This window comes from Oncorhynchus tshawytscha, linkage group LG10 (genome assembly GCF_018296145.1).
Source record: "Oncorhynchus tshawytscha isolate Ot180627B linkage group LG10, Otsh_v2.0, whole genome shotgun sequence".
In the NCBI taxonomy this organism is placed as follows: domain Eukaryota; kingdom Metazoa; phylum Chordata; class Actinopteri; order Salmoniformes; family Salmonidae; genus Oncorhynchus; species Oncorhynchus tshawytscha.
The window spans coordinates 7,938,818-7,956,383 of record NC_056438.1 but is presented as its reverse complement, the minus strand read 5'-3'; the positions used below and the strand labels follow the sequence as shown (position 1 = coordinate 7,956,383).

Here is a 17,566-nt window from a genome sequence, read left to right as displayed (position 1 = left end):
ACCATACACACACACCATACACACACCACACACACCATACACACACCACACACACACACACACACCATACACACACACACACACCATACACACACACCACACACACACACCATACACACACACCACACACCATACACACACCATACACACACCACACACACACACCATACACACTATACACACACCATACACACACACCACACACACACCATCCACACACACACACACACACACTACACACACCACACACACACACACCATACACACACACCACACACACACCATACACACACCATATACACACCATACACACACCACACACACACCATACACACCATATACACACCATACACACACCACACACACACCACACACCATACACACACACACACACACACACCACACACACCACACACACACCATACACACACCACACACACATACACACACCATACACACACCATACACACACCATACACACACCACACACACACACACACACACACACATACACACACACACACACACACCATACACACACACACACACCATACACACACCACACACACCATACACACACCACACACACACCATACACACACCACACACACCATACACACACCACACACACCACACACACCATACACACACCACACACACACCACACACACACACACACACACACACACACCACACACACCACACACACACCATACACACACACCATACACACACCACACACACACCATACACACACCACACACACCATACACACACACACACCACACACACACCATACACACACCACACACACCATACACACACACCACACACACACACCACACACACCACACACACACCATACACACACACCACACACACACCATACACACACACCACACACACACCATACACACACACATTTGGAATTCTAGATGTTCAGTTAAAAAAAAGTATTGTTGAAAATTCTAAAAAAAAAAAATTTTGTGAAGATCTCACCACCTAGCCTGCTTTGAGCTACTGTATAAACGCTATATAAATCGAATCAGTGAATTAATCAATCAATGAATCAATTGTTCCTCTGTTTCAGTTTTGCCAGCGCCCGTGCGGAGGCTGCATACCTCACCCAGCGAGCACGCTTCTTCGGAGACAACGAGGGTCTGGACGATTACATGGAAGCACGAGAGGGGATGCATCTAAAGAACGTGGATTTCAAGGAGCATATTCTGGCGTTCCCAGACCCGACCCGGCAACCGTGGTATTCCCGACACCGGGTCTTCTGGCTAGCCTCAGCGTTCCTCTTCTCCTGGCCCATCCGGGTCGTGTCGGAGTACTGCACGGCCCACGTACACTACCACGTGGAGAAACTGTTCGGAGAGGAGACGCTCCGTGAGGACGGAGTGACGGTGAACGGAGGAACGACGGGAGGAGAGAGGAGCGCCAACGGAGGGTCGAGCTACAGAGCGATATCGCGGGTGAACACGGTGGACATGACAGAGCTGGAGTGGCATATTCGCTGTAATCAACAAATGGTTCCTTCGTATTCCGAAGCTCTTCTCATGGACTTGGAGAGAGAGAGTAATGGAGGAGTCAGTGGAACAGGAGGAACTAGCACCACTTCCTCCACACCTGGAGCGCCGGGCTCCATCCAGGGGGGCTTTCCAGCCAGCATGACCCGCCCAGTGGCCTTCTCCACGGCTTACCTCCTCCAGAGCTGCCCCCGGTGTCGGAGTACCACGTCAAGCTCCAGCCTGCCATCCAGGCTAAGGGCCCCGACGGGGAATCAAGCCCTGCTGAACGGCACGGTGGTTGGGATGAGGGCGAATGGCGTAGGGGGTGGGGTCCGGGTGGGGGAGGGGGCAGGTTAGTGTTGAGTCGTAGTGGGTTTTCTCTGGGGACACGGCCGAGACCAGCAAGTCTATTTCACTCTCGTAGTGTGGGGGAGGACTGGGAGGAGGACGGGGGAAGACGGAGGAGGAGGGGGAGGGTTTCTGGGGTTAGGGTCCCGGCAGGGTCAGGATGATGAGGAAAGTAGAGGAGTGTTGGAAGGAGAGAGAGAGGAGGAGGAGGAGGGAGAGAGGGATGAGGAAGAAGAGCAGGAGGACGGAGGAGAGGTGGATGAGGGGGTGAGGGATAGGCCTCCGTCTTACCATGATGCATTTTTCTTCCCGGTGTTGATCGTACACGGAGAGGAGAGCTGCCACGGTGGAGATGACGTGATGGACACAATAGTAGACTGACAGAAAAGAATGGTTCCCATAGTCTGAGAGACAGTGGAAAGGAGGGGATATTGTAGTACAGGACAAGAAAGAGATGTAAATCAACTGAGAGAAAGGGAAGATATTGGTATGAGAGAGAGGGGGGGGTGGAGAGAGAGGGATGTAGGAAGAGGGGGAGAGGGAGGGAGAAACAAAGGGCTGGAGAGAGGCTTGGAGTGAGAGAGAGAGAGAAGAAAGGCAGAGAGACAGAGAGACAGAGAGAGGGGGTGGAGAGAGGCTGGAGTGAGAGAGAGAAAGACAGAGAGAAAGACCTGAGAGAGCGAGACCGAGGGGGGGGTGGAGAAAGGCTTGGAGTGAGAGAGAGAGACAGAGAGACAGAGAGAGGGGGGGTGGAGAGAGGCTTGGAGTGAGAGAGTATTCTTAAGCGGAAGGCCGTTGACTGCACATTGGAATGTTTGTTTTCCAGATATCTATGCCGTAGGATACCGTAGGATACCGTAGGATACCGTAGGATACCGTAGGATGCCGTAGGATACCGTAGGATGCCGTAGGATACCGTAGGATGCCGTAGGATACCGTAGGATACCGTAGGATGCTGTAGGATACTGTAGGATACCGTAGGATGCTGTAGAATGATGTAGGATGCTGTAGGATGCTGTAGAATACCGTAGGATGCTGTAGGATATCGTGGGAGGCTGTAGGATACTGTAGGATGCTGTAGGATACTGTAGGATGCTGTAGGATACTGTAGAATGCTGTAGGATACCGTAGGATGCTGTAGGATACGGTAGCATACCGTAGCATACCGTAGGATACCGTTGGATGCTGTAGGATGCTGTAGGATACTGTAGGATGCTGTAGGATACTGTAGGATGCCGTAGGATACCGTAAGATACCATAGGATACCGTAGGATGCCGTGGGATGCTGTAGGATACTGTAGGATGCTGTAGGATGCTCTAGGATGCTGTAGGATGCTGTAGGATGCTGTAGGATGCTGTAGGATGCTGTAGTATACTGTAGGATACTGTGGGAGGCTCTATAGAAGGATGGATGCACCCTATTCCCTAGTTAGTGCTCTTCTCTCTGGGAGACCTATACTGCACATAGATCTCTCGTTGCTGATGGCGACATCCCAGTTCCCCCGAAAAACACATTTAAACAGACCTCTGGTTGACCTATTTCCAATAAACCTTTCCCGTCACTGAAGGCAAATCTAGAATCCGGGATGCCTAACCAGTCGTTTTGGGCTATACAGTGTGTGAGCTATGGTCAAAATAAACAATTGACATGTAATCATTTCCAACGCTACACTGAACAAAAATATAAACGCAACATGGAAAGTGTTGGTCCCATGTTTCATGAGCTGAAATAAAAGATCCCAGAAACGTTCCATACGTATAAAAAGCTGATTTCTCTCAAATGTTGTGCACAAATTTGTTTACATTCCTGTTAGTGAGCATTTCTCCTTTGCCAAGATAATCCATCCACCTGACAGGTGTGGCATATCAAGAAGCTGATTAAACAGCATAATCATTACACAGGTGGACCTTGTGCTGGGGACAATAAAAGGCCACTCTAAAATGTGCTGTTTTGTCACACAAGACAATGCCACGTCTCAAGTTTTGAGGGAGCCATCAATTGGCATGCTGACTGCAGGAATGTCCACCAGAGCTTTTGCCAAGGAATTTAATGTTGCTTTTTCTACCATAAGCCGCCTCCAACAACATTTTAGAGAATTTGGCAGTACTTTCAACCGGCCTCACAACCGTAGACCACGTGTAACCATGCCAACCCAGGACCTCCACATCCGACTTCTTCACCTGCGGGTTGCCTCCAAGACAACTGATGAAACTGTGGGTTTGCACAACCAAAGATTTTCTGCACAAACTCTCAGGGAAGCTCATCTGCTCGTCTTCCTCACCAGGGTCTTGACCTGACTGCAGTTCGGCGTCGTCACCGACTTCAGAGGGCAAATGCTCACCTGGCCACTGGCACGCTGGAGAAGTGTGCTCTTCACGGATGAATCCCAGTCTCAACTGTACCAGACAGATGGTACACAGCATGTATGGCGTCGTGTGGGCGAGCGGTTTGCTGATGTCAACATTGTGAACAGAGTGCAACATGGTGGCGGTGGGTTTATGGTATGGGCAGGCATATGCTGCGGACAACGAACACAGTTGGATTTTATCTTTGGCAATTTGAATGCACAGAGATACAGTGATGAGATCCTGAGGCCCCATTGTCGTTGCCATTCATCCACCGCCATCACCTCATGTTTCAGCATGATAATGCACGGCCCCATGTCACAAGGATCTGTACACGATTCCTGGAAGCTGAAAATGTCCCAGTTCTTCCATGGTCTGCATACTCACCAGACATGTCACCCGTTGAGCATGTTTGGGATGCTCTGGATCGACAAGTACGACAGCGTGTTCCAGTTCCCGCCAATATCCAGCAACTTCACAGCCATTGAAGAGGAGTGGGACAACATTCCACAGTCCACAATCAACAGCCTGATCAACTCTATGTGAAGGAGATGTGTCGCGCTGCATGAGGTACATGGTGGTCACACCAGATACTGACTGGTTTTCTGATCCACGCCTCTACCTTTTATTAAAGGATATCTGTGACCAACAGATGTATATGTCTATTCCCAGTCTTGTGAAATCCACAGATTAGGGCCTGATGAATTTGATTCAATTGACTGGTTTCCTCATATGAACTGTAACTCAGTCAAATCGTTGGAAGCGTTGTATGGTGCGTTCATATTGTTGTTCAGTATAGATTACCGCCTGATCCCAGATGGCAGCACACCACTTTTTAGGGAGATATGGTGTGAATTCGGGTCAACTCAGGAAAAGTTGGAAATAAATGTTTCTTTTCACACATTATTTAGGTCAACTAGAGGGCTGGTAAATATATTTTTCGGCGTACGCGAGATCAGTGTGTAAAGTTACAGGTCTCCCGGAGCGAAGAGGCTAGCCACTGTAAAGGGAACAGGGTGCCTTTTGGGACAAAACCTAGAAGAACGGTTGCGTAGGAAGAGGAGAGATGGACAGTTTAGGATCTGCTCTCTTAAGTCAGAGGAGTGGAGGGCAAGAAAGACAGGATGCTGGAGACACAACAGAGAATCTGCTTTTTAATTTGTCTTCCATGGAACAAAGGGAGAAGGAGAGTTCCATTCCCCTTCAACTGAAGGACAGAAGTAGACGGAACATTCTATTCCCCTTCAACTGAAAGAGGAGTAGAGGGATTATTCTATTCTCCTTCAACTGAAAGAGGAGTAGAGGGATTATTCTATTCTCCTTCAACTGAAAGAGGAGTAGAGGGAACATTCTATTATCCTTCAACTGAAAGAGGAGTAGAGGGAACATTCTATTCTCCTTCAACTGAAAGAGGAGTAGAGGGAACATTCTATTCTCCTTCAACTGAAGGACAGAAGTTGAGGGAACTTCAACTGAAAGAGGGAACATTCTATTCTCCTTCAACTGAAAGAGGAGTAGAGGGAACATTCTATTCTCCTTCAACTGAAAGAGGAGTAGAGGGAACATTCTATTCTCCTTCAACTGAAAGAGGAGTAGAGGGATTATTCTATTCTCCTTCAACTGAAAGAGGAGTAGAGGGAACATTCTATTCTCCTTCAACTGAAAGAGGAGTAGAGGGAACATTCTATTCTCCTTCAACTGAAAGAGGAGTAGAGGGAACATTCTATTCTCCTTCAACTGAAGGACAGAAGTTGAGGGAACTTCAACTGAAAGCGGAGTAGAGGGAACATTCTATTCTCCTTCAACTGAAAGAGGAGTAGAGGGAACATTCTATTCTCCTTCAACTGAAAGAGGAGTAGAGGGAACATTCTATTCTCCTTCAACTGAAAGAGGAGTAGAGGGAACATTCTATTCTCCTTCAACTGAAAGAGGAGTAGAGGGAACATTCTATTCTCCTTCAACTGAAAGAGGAGTAGAGGGAACATTCTATTCTCCTTCAACTGAAGGACAGAAGTTGAGGGAACTTCAACTGAAAGCGGAGTAGAGGGAACATTCTATTCTCCTTCAACTGAAAGAGGAGTAGAGGGAACATTCTATTCTCCTTCAACTGAAAGAGGAAGTAGAGGGAACGAGTTCTATTCTCCTTCAACTGAAAGAGGAGTAGAGGGAACATTCTATTCTCCTTCAACTGAAAGAGGAGTAGAGGGAACATTCTATTCTCCTTCAACTGAAGGAGGGAACATTCTATTCTCCTTCAACTGAAAGAGTAGAGGGAACATTCTATTCTCCTTCAACTGAAAGAGGAGTAGAGGGAACATTCTATTCTCCTTCAACTGAAAGAGGAGTAGAGGGAACATTCTATTCTCCTTCAACTGAAAGGGAGTAGAGGGAACATTCTATTCTCCTTCAACTGAAAGAGGAGTAGAGGGAACATTCTATTATCCTTCAACTGAAGGACAGAAGTAGAGGGAACATTCTATTCTCCTTCAACTGAAAGGACTATTATCCTTCAACTGAAGGACAGAAGTAGAGGGAACATTCTATTCTCCTTCAACTGAAGGACAGAAGTAGAGGGAACGTTCTATTCTCCTTCAACTGAAGGACAGAAGTAGAGGGAACGTTCTATTCTCCTTCAACTGAAAGAGGAGTAGAGGGATTATTCTATTCACCTTCAACTGAAAGAGAGGAGTAGAGGGAACATTCTATTCTCCTTCAACTGAAAGAGAGGAGTAGAGGGAACATTCTATTCTCCTTCAACTGAAAGAGGAGTAGAGGGAACATTCTATTCTCCTTCAACTGAAAGAGGAGTAGAGGGAACATTCTATTCTCCTTCAACTGAAAGAGGAGTAGAGGGAACATTCTATTATCCTTCAACTGAAGGACAGAGTAGAGGGAACATTCTATTCTCCTTCAACTGAAAGAGGAGTAGAAGGACAGAAGTAGAGGGAACGTTCTATTCTCCTTCAACTGAAAGAGGAGTAGAAGTTATTCTATTCACCTTCAACTGAGGGAACATTCTATTCTCCTTCAACTGAAAGAGGAGTTCTATTCTCCTTCAACTGAAAGAGGTAGAGGGAACATTCTATTCTCCTTCAACTGAAAGAGGAGTAGAGGGAGAACTGAAAGAGGAGTAGAGGGAACATTCTATTCTCCTTCAACTGAAAGAGGAGGGAACTAGAGGGAACATTCTATTCTCCTTCAACTGAAAGAGGAGTAGAGGGAACATTCTATTCTCCTTCAACTGAAAGAGGAGTAGAGGGAACATTCTATTCTCCTTCAACTGAAAGAGGAGTAGAGGGAACATTCTATTCTCCTTCAACTGAAAGAGGAGTAGAGGGAACATTCTATTCTCCTTCAACTGAAGGACAGAAGTAGAGGGAACATTCTATTCACCTTCAACTGAAAGAGGAGTAGAGGGATTATTCTATTCTCCTTCAACTGAAAGAGGAGTAGAGGGAACATTCTATTATCCTTCAACTGAAAGAGGAGTAGAGGGAACATTCTATTCTCCTTCAACTGAAAGAGGAGTAGAGGGAACATTCTATTATCCTTCAACTGAAGGACAGAAGTAGAGGGAACATTCTATTCTCCTTCAACTGAAGGACAGAAGTAGAGGGAACGTTCTATTCTCCTTCAACTGAAGGACAGAAGTAGAGGGAACGTTCTATTCTCCTTCAACTGAAAGAGGAGTAGAGGGATTATTCTATTCACCTTCAACTGAAAGAGAGGAGGGAACATTCTAGAAAGGAACATTCTATTCTCCTTCAACTGAAAGAGAGGAGTAGCGGGAACATTCTATTCTCCTTCAACTGAAAGAGGAGTAGAGGGATCATTCTATTCTCCTTCAACTGAAAGAGGAGTAGAGGGAACATTCTATTCTCCAACTGAAAGAGGAGTAGAGGGAACATTCTATTTTCCTTCAACTGAAAGAGGAGTAGAGGGATTATTCTATTCTCCTTCAACTGAAGGACAGAAGTTGAGGGAACTTCAACTGAAAGAGGAGTAGAGGGAACATTCTATTCTCCTTCAACTGAAAGAGGAGTAGAGGGAACATTCTATTCTCCAACTGAAAGAGGAGTAGAGGGAACATTCTATTCTCCTTCAACTGAAAGAGGAGTAGAGGGAACATTCTATTCTCCTTCAACTGAAAGAGGAGTAGAGGGAACATTCTATTCTCCTTCAACTGAAAGAGGAGTAGAGGGAACATTCTATTCTCCTTCAACTGAAAGAGAGGAGTAGAGGGAACATTCTATTCTCCTTCAACTGAAAGAGGAGTAGAGGGAACATTCTATTCTCCTTCAATTGAAAGAGAGGAGTAGAGGGAACATTCTATTCTCCTTCAACTGAAAGAGGAGTAGAGGGAACATTCTATTCTCCTTCAACTGAAAGAGGAGTAGAGGGAACATTCTATTCTCCTTCAACTGAAAGAGGAGTAGAGGGAACATTCTATTATTGTAGTTTAAACTGAATTGAACACTCAGAGGCAGGTCAGCATGCTATATGAATAAACATGGACTCTGAGAATCCACACGTCCAGTCCTTCTAAAAACCGTGGACAGACACCTGCTGTGTGTTTGGCTTCACAGTGACCTCTACAGGCTATCTATCGTCCGTCACACTGGACCCTGTCCTCTTATTAATCAGCCAACGACCCAGCACAGAAAAACAAAATGGAGGATGTCTGATCCTCCTCTCTGACCTGCTATAGCCTCCTTTACCACAGGAGGTTGCTGGGACCTTTATTGGCGAGATGAGTGGAAACAGAGGAATGGTATCAAATACATCAGAGACATTGTTCTTCAGGGGTTTGGTGCCTTTCCATTTGCTTCCATCCGGACGTTATTATGATCTGTCCTCCCCCTCAGCAGCCTCCACAGCTCCTCCCCCTCAGCAGCCTCCACAGCCCCTCCCCCTCAGCAGCCTCCACAGCCCCTCCCCCTCAGCAGCCTCCACAGCTCCTCCCCCTCAGCAGCCTCCACAGCTCCTCCCCCTCAGCAGCCTCCACAGCTCCTCCCCCTCAGCAGCCTCCACTGCTCCTCCCCTCACCAGCCTCCATAGCTCCTCCCACTCAGCAGCCTCCACTGCTCCTCCCCCTCAGCAGCCTCACTGCTCTCACATCCCACCCTATTCCCTATGTAGTGCACAGCGTTTATGGGACAGCCCTATGTGTATATACACTGTACCTCATAGTGTATGGAAGTAGTGTACTACGTAGGTAATAGGGTACCGTTTGTAGTTGATCTCACTCCGATCTCAACCCGACTGCCTTTGAACAAAAATAATATATATATATGTTTTTGTATTTCTCTTCTTCTGTCACTTCTGCCTTTCAACTCTGTCTGCATCCAGCCAGGGTTTGAGGCGAGGGACTGGGCCTTGAGTTAAAAGCAGCGTCGCCCCCCTCCCCCCCCTCTCTCCAACCTCCCCCCCCAGGCCGTAATCTATATGGATCACTGGATACTCTCGTGGTTCTATGGAGGTCAGAGGTCGGTCCAGGGGAGAGAGACTAAATTCTACGAGATGAAAAGAACTTTCCAGAATTAATTTAGGCCACAAACAGATGACCTGGTTTTGATTGTGTGGCCCTCTGCTCTCGCACACACACTGAGCCTTCACTTCCCTTCCTGACTGAGCCTTCACGTCCCTTCCTGACTGAGCCTTCACTTCCTGACTGAGCCTTCCCTTCCTGACTGAGCCTTCACTTCCCTTCCTGACTGAGCCTTCACTTCCTGACTGAGCCTTCACTTCCCTTCCTGACTGAGCCTTCCCTTCCTGACTGAGCCTTCACTTCCTGACTGAGCCTTCCCTTCCTGACTGAGCCTTCACTTCCCTTCCTGACTGAGCCTTCACTTCCCTTCCTGACTGAGCCTTCACTTCCCTTCCTGACTGAGCCTTCCCTTCCTGACTGAGCCTTCCCTTCCTGACAGAACCTTCACCTGATTTGGTTACTTTTCGTGCCGTTATATTCACACAACGCCTCTGTCTCTTTCTGAGCGAGTAGAGTGCCAAGAGAACACAACACATGCACACACACTCACACACGTGCATTCCCACGAGATCACAACTTGATCGAGCACAGTGGTCGCCATTTGCGTAAAACAGCCAACTACAGAACAACGTTCTTGTAGATGTTGGTTACATTTTGTCGCTGTAAAAGTCATCGCTAAGCTGTTGGAATGTCTTTGTGTTGCAGCACGAATGTTGACAGGCTGATAATGATCATTATATTCTTACTATGATGAAGACAATTTCTAAACACGCCCTATTCCCTACAGGTGTAGGATTTTAATTTGATCATCCTATTGGAGCACTGTCCTTTTAATCTTATAGTTGATTTGAGGTTTTAAAAGGCTTCTGAATACTTTTTTTCTGACTTTTCCCTTACAGAAAAATATCAACCCCTACAAAAAAAGGCAATTATAATCCACGTAATAATTCCCATTTCCTATTGCTGCAGGATTATTTTCCTGCTGTAGCAAACTGGCTCAAATTAAGATCCTACATCTGTATTCCTGTAAAGGTTCAATTTAAATTGGGAAAAAAAAAATCTATAATTTAGAGCCAAAAGTAGTGGACTACATAGGGAATAGAGTATCATTTAAGACCTTTGTAAGGTCTACGACACGTTATAACAGTGTATCCACTAACACTCTCCAGTCATTGGAACAGTCCATTGCTGTCCACATTACTATTTGTCTACACATGAGAATGTGTCCGTTCTGAGGGGAGAAAGAGGGGCCATTTACAGACTTAAAGACTAAAAGCGTTCGGCCAACTTGGATCAAGATTTCAAAGCTTTTTTTTTTTTTTTTTTTTTAAACAGGCGCCAAAAAGCTCCTAAACAAAAACAATTCCTCCTGATATTTCAACCTGTTATTATTCTGCTCTGCTTTATATAAGATACTATTAATGATTGTACTGTTGTCATTACTACTGGTCAGTACCATTATGGTCTACAGGGGACAGACATTACTACTGGTCCATACCATTATGGTCTACAAGGGACAGACATTACTACTGGTCAGTACCATTATGGTCTACAGGGGACAGACATTACTACTGGTCAGTACCATTATGGTCTACAGGGGACAGACATTACTACTGGTCAGTACCATTATGGGCTACAGGGGACAGACATTACTACTGGTCAGTACCATTATGCTCTACAGGGGACAGACATTACTACTGGTCAGTACCATTATGGTCTACAGGGGACAGACATTACTACTGGTCAGTACCATTATGGTCTACAGGGGACAGATATTACTACTGGTCAGTACCATTATGGTCTACAGGGGACAGACATTACTACTGGTCAGTACCATTATGGTCTACAGGGGACAGACATTACTACTGGTCAGTACCATTATGGGCTACAGGGGACAGACATTACTACTGGTCAGTACCATTATGGTCTACAGGGGACAGAACATTACTATTGGTCAGTACCATTATAGTCTACAGGGGACAGACATTACTACTGGTCTGTACCATTATGGTCTACAGGGGACAGACATTACTATTGGGTCCGTACCATTATGGTCTAGAGGGGACAAACATTACTACTGGTCCGTACCATTATAGTCTACAGGGGACAGACATTACTACTGGTCTGTACCATTATGGTCTACAGGGGACAGACATTACTATTGGGTCCGTACCATTATGGTCTACAGGGGAGAGACATTACTACTGGTCCGTACCATTATGGTCTACAGGGGACAGACATTACTATTGGGTCCGTACCATTATGGTCTACAGGGGACAGACATTACTATTGGTCAGTACCATTATGGTCTACAGGGGACAGACATTACTACTGGTCCGTACCATTATGGTCTACAGGGGACAGACATTACTATTGGGTCCGTACCATTATGGTCTAGAGGGGACAAACATTACTACTGGTCCGTACCATTATAGTCTACAGGGGACAGACATTACTAGGTCTACCATTATAGTCTACAGGGGACAGACATTACTACTGGTCTAGTACCATTATGGTCTACAGGGGACAGACATTACTATTGGGTCCGTACCATTATGGTCTACAGGGGACAAACATTACTACTGGTCAGTACCATTATGGTCTACAGGGGACAGACATTACTACTGGTCTGTACCATTATGGTCTACAGGGGACAGACATTACTACTGGTCCGTACCATTATGGTCTACAGGGGACAGACATTACTACTGGTCAGTACCATTATAGTCTACAGGGGACAGACATTACTACTGGTCTGTACCATTATGGTCTACAGGGGACAGACATTACTACTGGTCAGTACCATTATGGTCTACAGGGGACAGACATTACTACTGGTCAGTACCATTATGCTCTACAGGGGACAGACATTACTATTGGGGCCGTACCATTATGGTCTAGAGGGGACAAACATTACTACTGGTCCGTACCATTATAGTCTACAGGGGACAGACATTACTACTGGTCTGTACCATTATGGTCTACAGGGGACAGACATTACTACTGGTCAGTACCATTATGGTCTACAGGGGACAGACATTACTACTGGTCAGTACCATTATGGTCTACAGGGGACAGACATCACTACTGGTCAGTACCATTATGGTCTACAGGGGACAGACATTACTACTGGTCAGTACCATTATGGTCTACAGGGGACAGACATTACTACTGGTCAGTACCATTATAGTCTACAGGGGACAGACATTACTACTGGTCTGTACCATTATGGTCTACAGGGGACAGACATTACTACTGGTCAGTACCATTATGGTCTACAGGGGACAGACATTACTACTGGTCAGTACCATTATGGTCTACAGGGGACAGACATTACTATTGGGTCCGTACCATTATGGTCTACAGGGGACAGACATTACTACTGGTCAGTACCATTATGGTCTACAGGGGACAGACATCACTACTGGTCAGTACCATTATGGTCTACAGGGGACAGACATTACTACTGGTCAGTACCATTATGGTCTACAGGGGACAGACATCACTACTGGTCAGTACCATTATGGTCTAGAGGGGACAAACATTACTACTGGTCCGTACCATTATAGTCTACAGGGGACAGACATTACTACTGGTCTGTACCATTATGGTCTACAGGGGACAGACATTACTATTGGGTCCGTACCATTATGGTCTACAGGGGACAGACATTACTACTGGTCAGTACCATTATGGTCTACAGGGGACAGACATCACTACTGGTCAGTACCATTATGGTCTACAGGGGACAGACATTACTACTGGTCAGTACCATTATGGTCTACAGGGGACAGACATTACTACTGGTCAGTACCATTATAGTCTGCAGGGGACAGACATTACTACTGGTCTGTACCATTATGGTCTACAGGGGACAGACATTACTACTGGTCAGTACCATTATGCTCTACAGGGGACAGACATTACTACTGGTCAGTACCATTATGCTCTACAGGGGACAGACATTACTACTGGTCAGTACCATTATGCTCTACAGGGGACAGACATACAGTCTGGATTATCATTTTAAAATCACAGATTATTTTATGACCGTGTTGGTTTCCACTAATCTCCGAACCCAGAACCAAATCTTGTGTGTGCTGACCAGCTCGTTGGTTGGGGTAAATTAATAATGGATGAGTTAACGTTGTGATACAGTGTTATACATTACTGGCCATGTCTATCAACAGCTTTATATTCACGCAAACTAAAAGGAAAAGGTCTTCCTCATATTTCTGATAATAAATGGAATTGAATGAATATGCTACAATACCTGTGATGGTAATGATGGTGAATGTTACCTATAATAAAGTCAACATGCTTGATATACCAGGATATAATTGCTTTACCTTGTGATGATTCACACATCATGTTTGCTTCTGTGCGTGTGTGTGTCTGTGTGGGCGTGTGTGTCTGTGTGTGCGTGTGTGTGCGTGGGCGTGCGTGTGTGTGTGTGGGCGTGCGTGCGTGTGTGTGGGCGTGCGTGCGTGTGTGTGTGTGTGTGTGGGGGCGTGCGTGCGTGTGTGTGAGTGTGCATGCGTGTGTGTGAGTGTGCATGCGTGTGTGTGAGTGTGCATGCGTGTGTGTGAGTGTGCATGCGTGTGTGTGAGTGTGCGAGTGTGCGTGTGTGTGTGGGCGTGTGTGAGTGTGTGTGCGTGTGTGTGTGTGCGTGTGTGTGCGTGTGTGTGTGTGTGTGTGTGTGTGTGTGCGTGTGTGAGTGTGCGTGCGTGTGTGTGAGTGTGCGTGTGTGCGTGTGTGTGTGGGCGTGTGTGTGTGTGTGTGTGTGTGCGTGTGTGTGTGTGCGTGTGTGTGTGTGCGTGTGTGTGTGCGTGCGTGTGTGTGTGTGCGTGTGTGTGTGCGTGCGTGTGTGTGCGTGTGTGTGCTACAACTTTGTTATTTTCTTGTGGCTCAATGAACAAAATGTATTTCTCGTGTTTCTATAAGTGTTGTTATTTTTAGCCCCTGGTTCCATAATGGTTTATTTTCTTTGCTCTCTCTCCTCCCTCTCTCTCCTCCCTCTCTCTCCTCCCTCTATCCTCCCTCTCTCTCCTCCCTGTCTCTCCTCCCTCTACCTCCTCCCTATATCCTCCCTCTCTCTCCTCCCTGTCTCTCCTCCCTCTACCTCCTCCCTATATCCTCCCTCTCTCTCCTCCCTCTCTCTCCTCCCTCTACCTCCTCCCTATATCCTCCCTCTCTCTCCTCCCTGTCTCTCCTCCCTCTACCTCCTCCCTATATCCTCCCTCTCTCTCCTCCCTCTACCTCCTCCCTATATCCTCCCTCTCTCTCCTCCCTCTACCTCCTCCCTATATCCTCCCTCTCTCTCCTCCCTCTACCTCCTCCCTATATCCTCCCTTTCTCTCCTCCCTCTCTCTCCTCCCTATATCTCCTCCCTATATCCTCCCTCTCTCTCCTCCCTATATCCTCCCTCTCTCTCCTCCCTCTCTCTCCTCCCTCTCTCTCCCTCCCTCTCTCCTCCCTCTACCTCCTCCCTATATCCTCTCTCTCCTCCCTATATCCTCCCTCTCTCTCCTCCCTATATCCTCCCTCTCTCTCCCTCCCTCTCTCTCCTCCCTATATCCTCCCTCTCTCTCCTCCCTGTCTCTCCTCCCTCTATATCCTCCCTCTCTCTCCTCCCTGTCTCTCCTCCCTCTATATCCTCCCTCTCTCTCCTCCCTGTCTCTCCTCCCTCTCTCTCCTCCCTGTCTCTCCTCCCTCTCTCTCCTCCCTATATCCTCCCTCTCTCTCCTCCCTCTCTCTCCTCCCTGTCTATCCTCCCTCTCTCTCCTCCCCGTCTCCCCTCCCTATATATCCTCTCCTCTCCTCCCTCTCTCTCCTCCCTATATCCTCCCTCTCTCTCCTCCCTCTACCACCTCCCTATATCCTCTCTCTCCTCCCTATATCCTCCCTCTCTCTCCTCCCTCTCTCTCCTCCCTCTCTCTCCTCCCTCGATCCTCCCTCTCTCTCCTCCCTCTCTCTCCTCCCTATATCCTTCCTCTCCCTCCTCCCTCTCTCTCCTCCCTATATCCTCCCTCTACCTCCTCCCTACCTCCTCCCTATATCCTCCCTCTCTCTCCTCCCTCTCTCTCCTCCCTCTACCTCCTCCCTATATCCTCCCTCTCTCTCCTCCCTATATCCTCCCTCTCTCTCCTCCCTATATCCTCCCTCTCTCTCCTCCCTCTCTCTCCTCCCTATATCCTCCCTCTCTCTCTCCTCCCTATATCCTCCCTCTCTCTCCTTCCTCTCTATCCTCCCTATATCCTCCCTCTCTCTCCTCTCTATATACGCGGGACACGATAGGGCTTAGAATGGACTGTAGATTAATTTGCCAACAGCCGCTGCTGCCCAGTTTGTTTTCTGATAGCAAACGTTAGCTGACGACCTGCCGTTTTTCCGATGTAGAAATTCAACATATTTTACGATATTTTTAATCTACAGTTGTCACACCCTGACCTTAGAGAGCCTTTTTATTTCTCTATTAGGTTAGGTCGTGGTGTGATTTGGGTGGGCATTCTAGTTTTTCTATTTCTTTGTTGGCCGGGTATGGTTCCCGTTTGAGTGAGGAGTGGTTGGCAGTGGAGAGGGAGAAAGAGTTTGGAGGGGTTGGAGTCTGGACCGTTTGAGCGAGGAGTGGTTGGCAGTGGAGAGAGACGGAAGAGTTTGGAGGGGTTGGAGTCTGGACCGTTTGAGCGAGGAGTGGTTGGCAGTGGAGAGGGACGGAAGAGTTTGGAGGGGTTGGAGTCTGGACCGTTTGAGCGAGGAGTGGTTGGCAGTGGAGAGGGAGAAAGAGTTTGGAGGGGTTGGAGTCTGGAGCAAGACAGTCACTTTGAGGAGCGTGTGACCCTTCAGGCACCATGCTTTGCGGGTACACGGACTGTGTCTCCGGTACGCATCCACAGCCCGGTGCGCTCTGTGCCAGCGCCCCGCATTTTCCGTGCTAGAGTGGGCATTCAGCCAGGACGGATTGTGCCGGCTCAGCGCTCCTGGTCTCCGGTGCGTCTCTTTGGCCCAGGATATCCTGCGCCGGCTCTGCGCACTGTGTCGCCAGTGCGCCTTCACAGCCCAGTGCGTCCTGTGCCAGCGCCCCAAACCTGCCGGGCTAAAGTGAGCATCCAGCCAGAACGGATAGTGCCAGCTCTACGCTCCAGACCTCCAGTGCGCCTCCACGGTCCAGTATATCCTGTGCCAGCTCCATGCAACCGGCCTCCAGTGCGTGTCTCCAGCCTGGTACGTCCTGTGCCTGCCTCCAGTGATGATCCATGGCCCGAAGCCTCCAGTGATGATCCATGGCACAAAGCCTCCAGTGATGATCCATGGCCCGAAGCCTCCAGTGATGATCCATGGCCGAACGCCTCCAGTGATGATCCATGGCCGAACACCTCCAGTGATGATCCATGGCCCAAAGCCTCCAGTGATGATCCATGGCTCGAAGCCTCCATTGTTGATCCATGACCCGAAGCCTCCAGCGATGAAATAAATAATCATTAAAATTATGGATATTAAACATGTAGGTACATACAAGTGTCTTATATCGGTTGAAAGCTTAAATTCTTGTTAATCTAACTGCACTGTCTGATTTACAGTAGGTATTACAGTGAAAACGTGCCATGTGATTGTTTGAGGACGGCGCCCCACATCAAAATATTTTTCTACCGGCACAGGTTTCATAAATTCACAAATAGCAATTAAATATTCACTTACTTTTGAAAATCTTCCTCTTTTTTGTCATCCAAAAGGTCCCAGCTATAACATGTAGCATATAACATATCCCAAAAAGGCTGTTTAGTTGGCGCCATCGATTTGAGTAATCCACTCGTTCAACAAGCAGAGAAATGAACCCAAAAATCTATCGCTACACTTTAAAACAAGTAAAAAT

At 47.4% G+C, this 17,566-nt stretch overlaps 2 protein-coding genes across 2 annotated transcripts in view; one reads left to right on the top strand and one right to left on the bottom strand.

The window, feature by feature from the left end:
* The window catches only part of LOC112259691 (gastrula zinc finger protein XlCGF57.1), a 1,127,091-nt gene that overhangs the window by 502,718 nt on the left and 606,807 nt on the right, over positions 1-17,566 (bottom strand). The gene's annotated exons all lie outside the window — the stretch shown is intronic.
* Positions 1-17,566, top strand: part of LOC121847549 (transmembrane protein 151B-like) — an 83,382-nt gene that overhangs the window by 56,122 nt on the left and 9,694 nt on the right. The window contains exon 6 of the mRNA XM_042329290.1: positions 1,091-1,863. Within this exon, the coding sequence (XP_042185224.1) occupies positions 1,091-1,863 (773 nt within the window). The remainder of the gene's footprint in view (positions 1-1,090; positions 1,864-17,566) is intronic.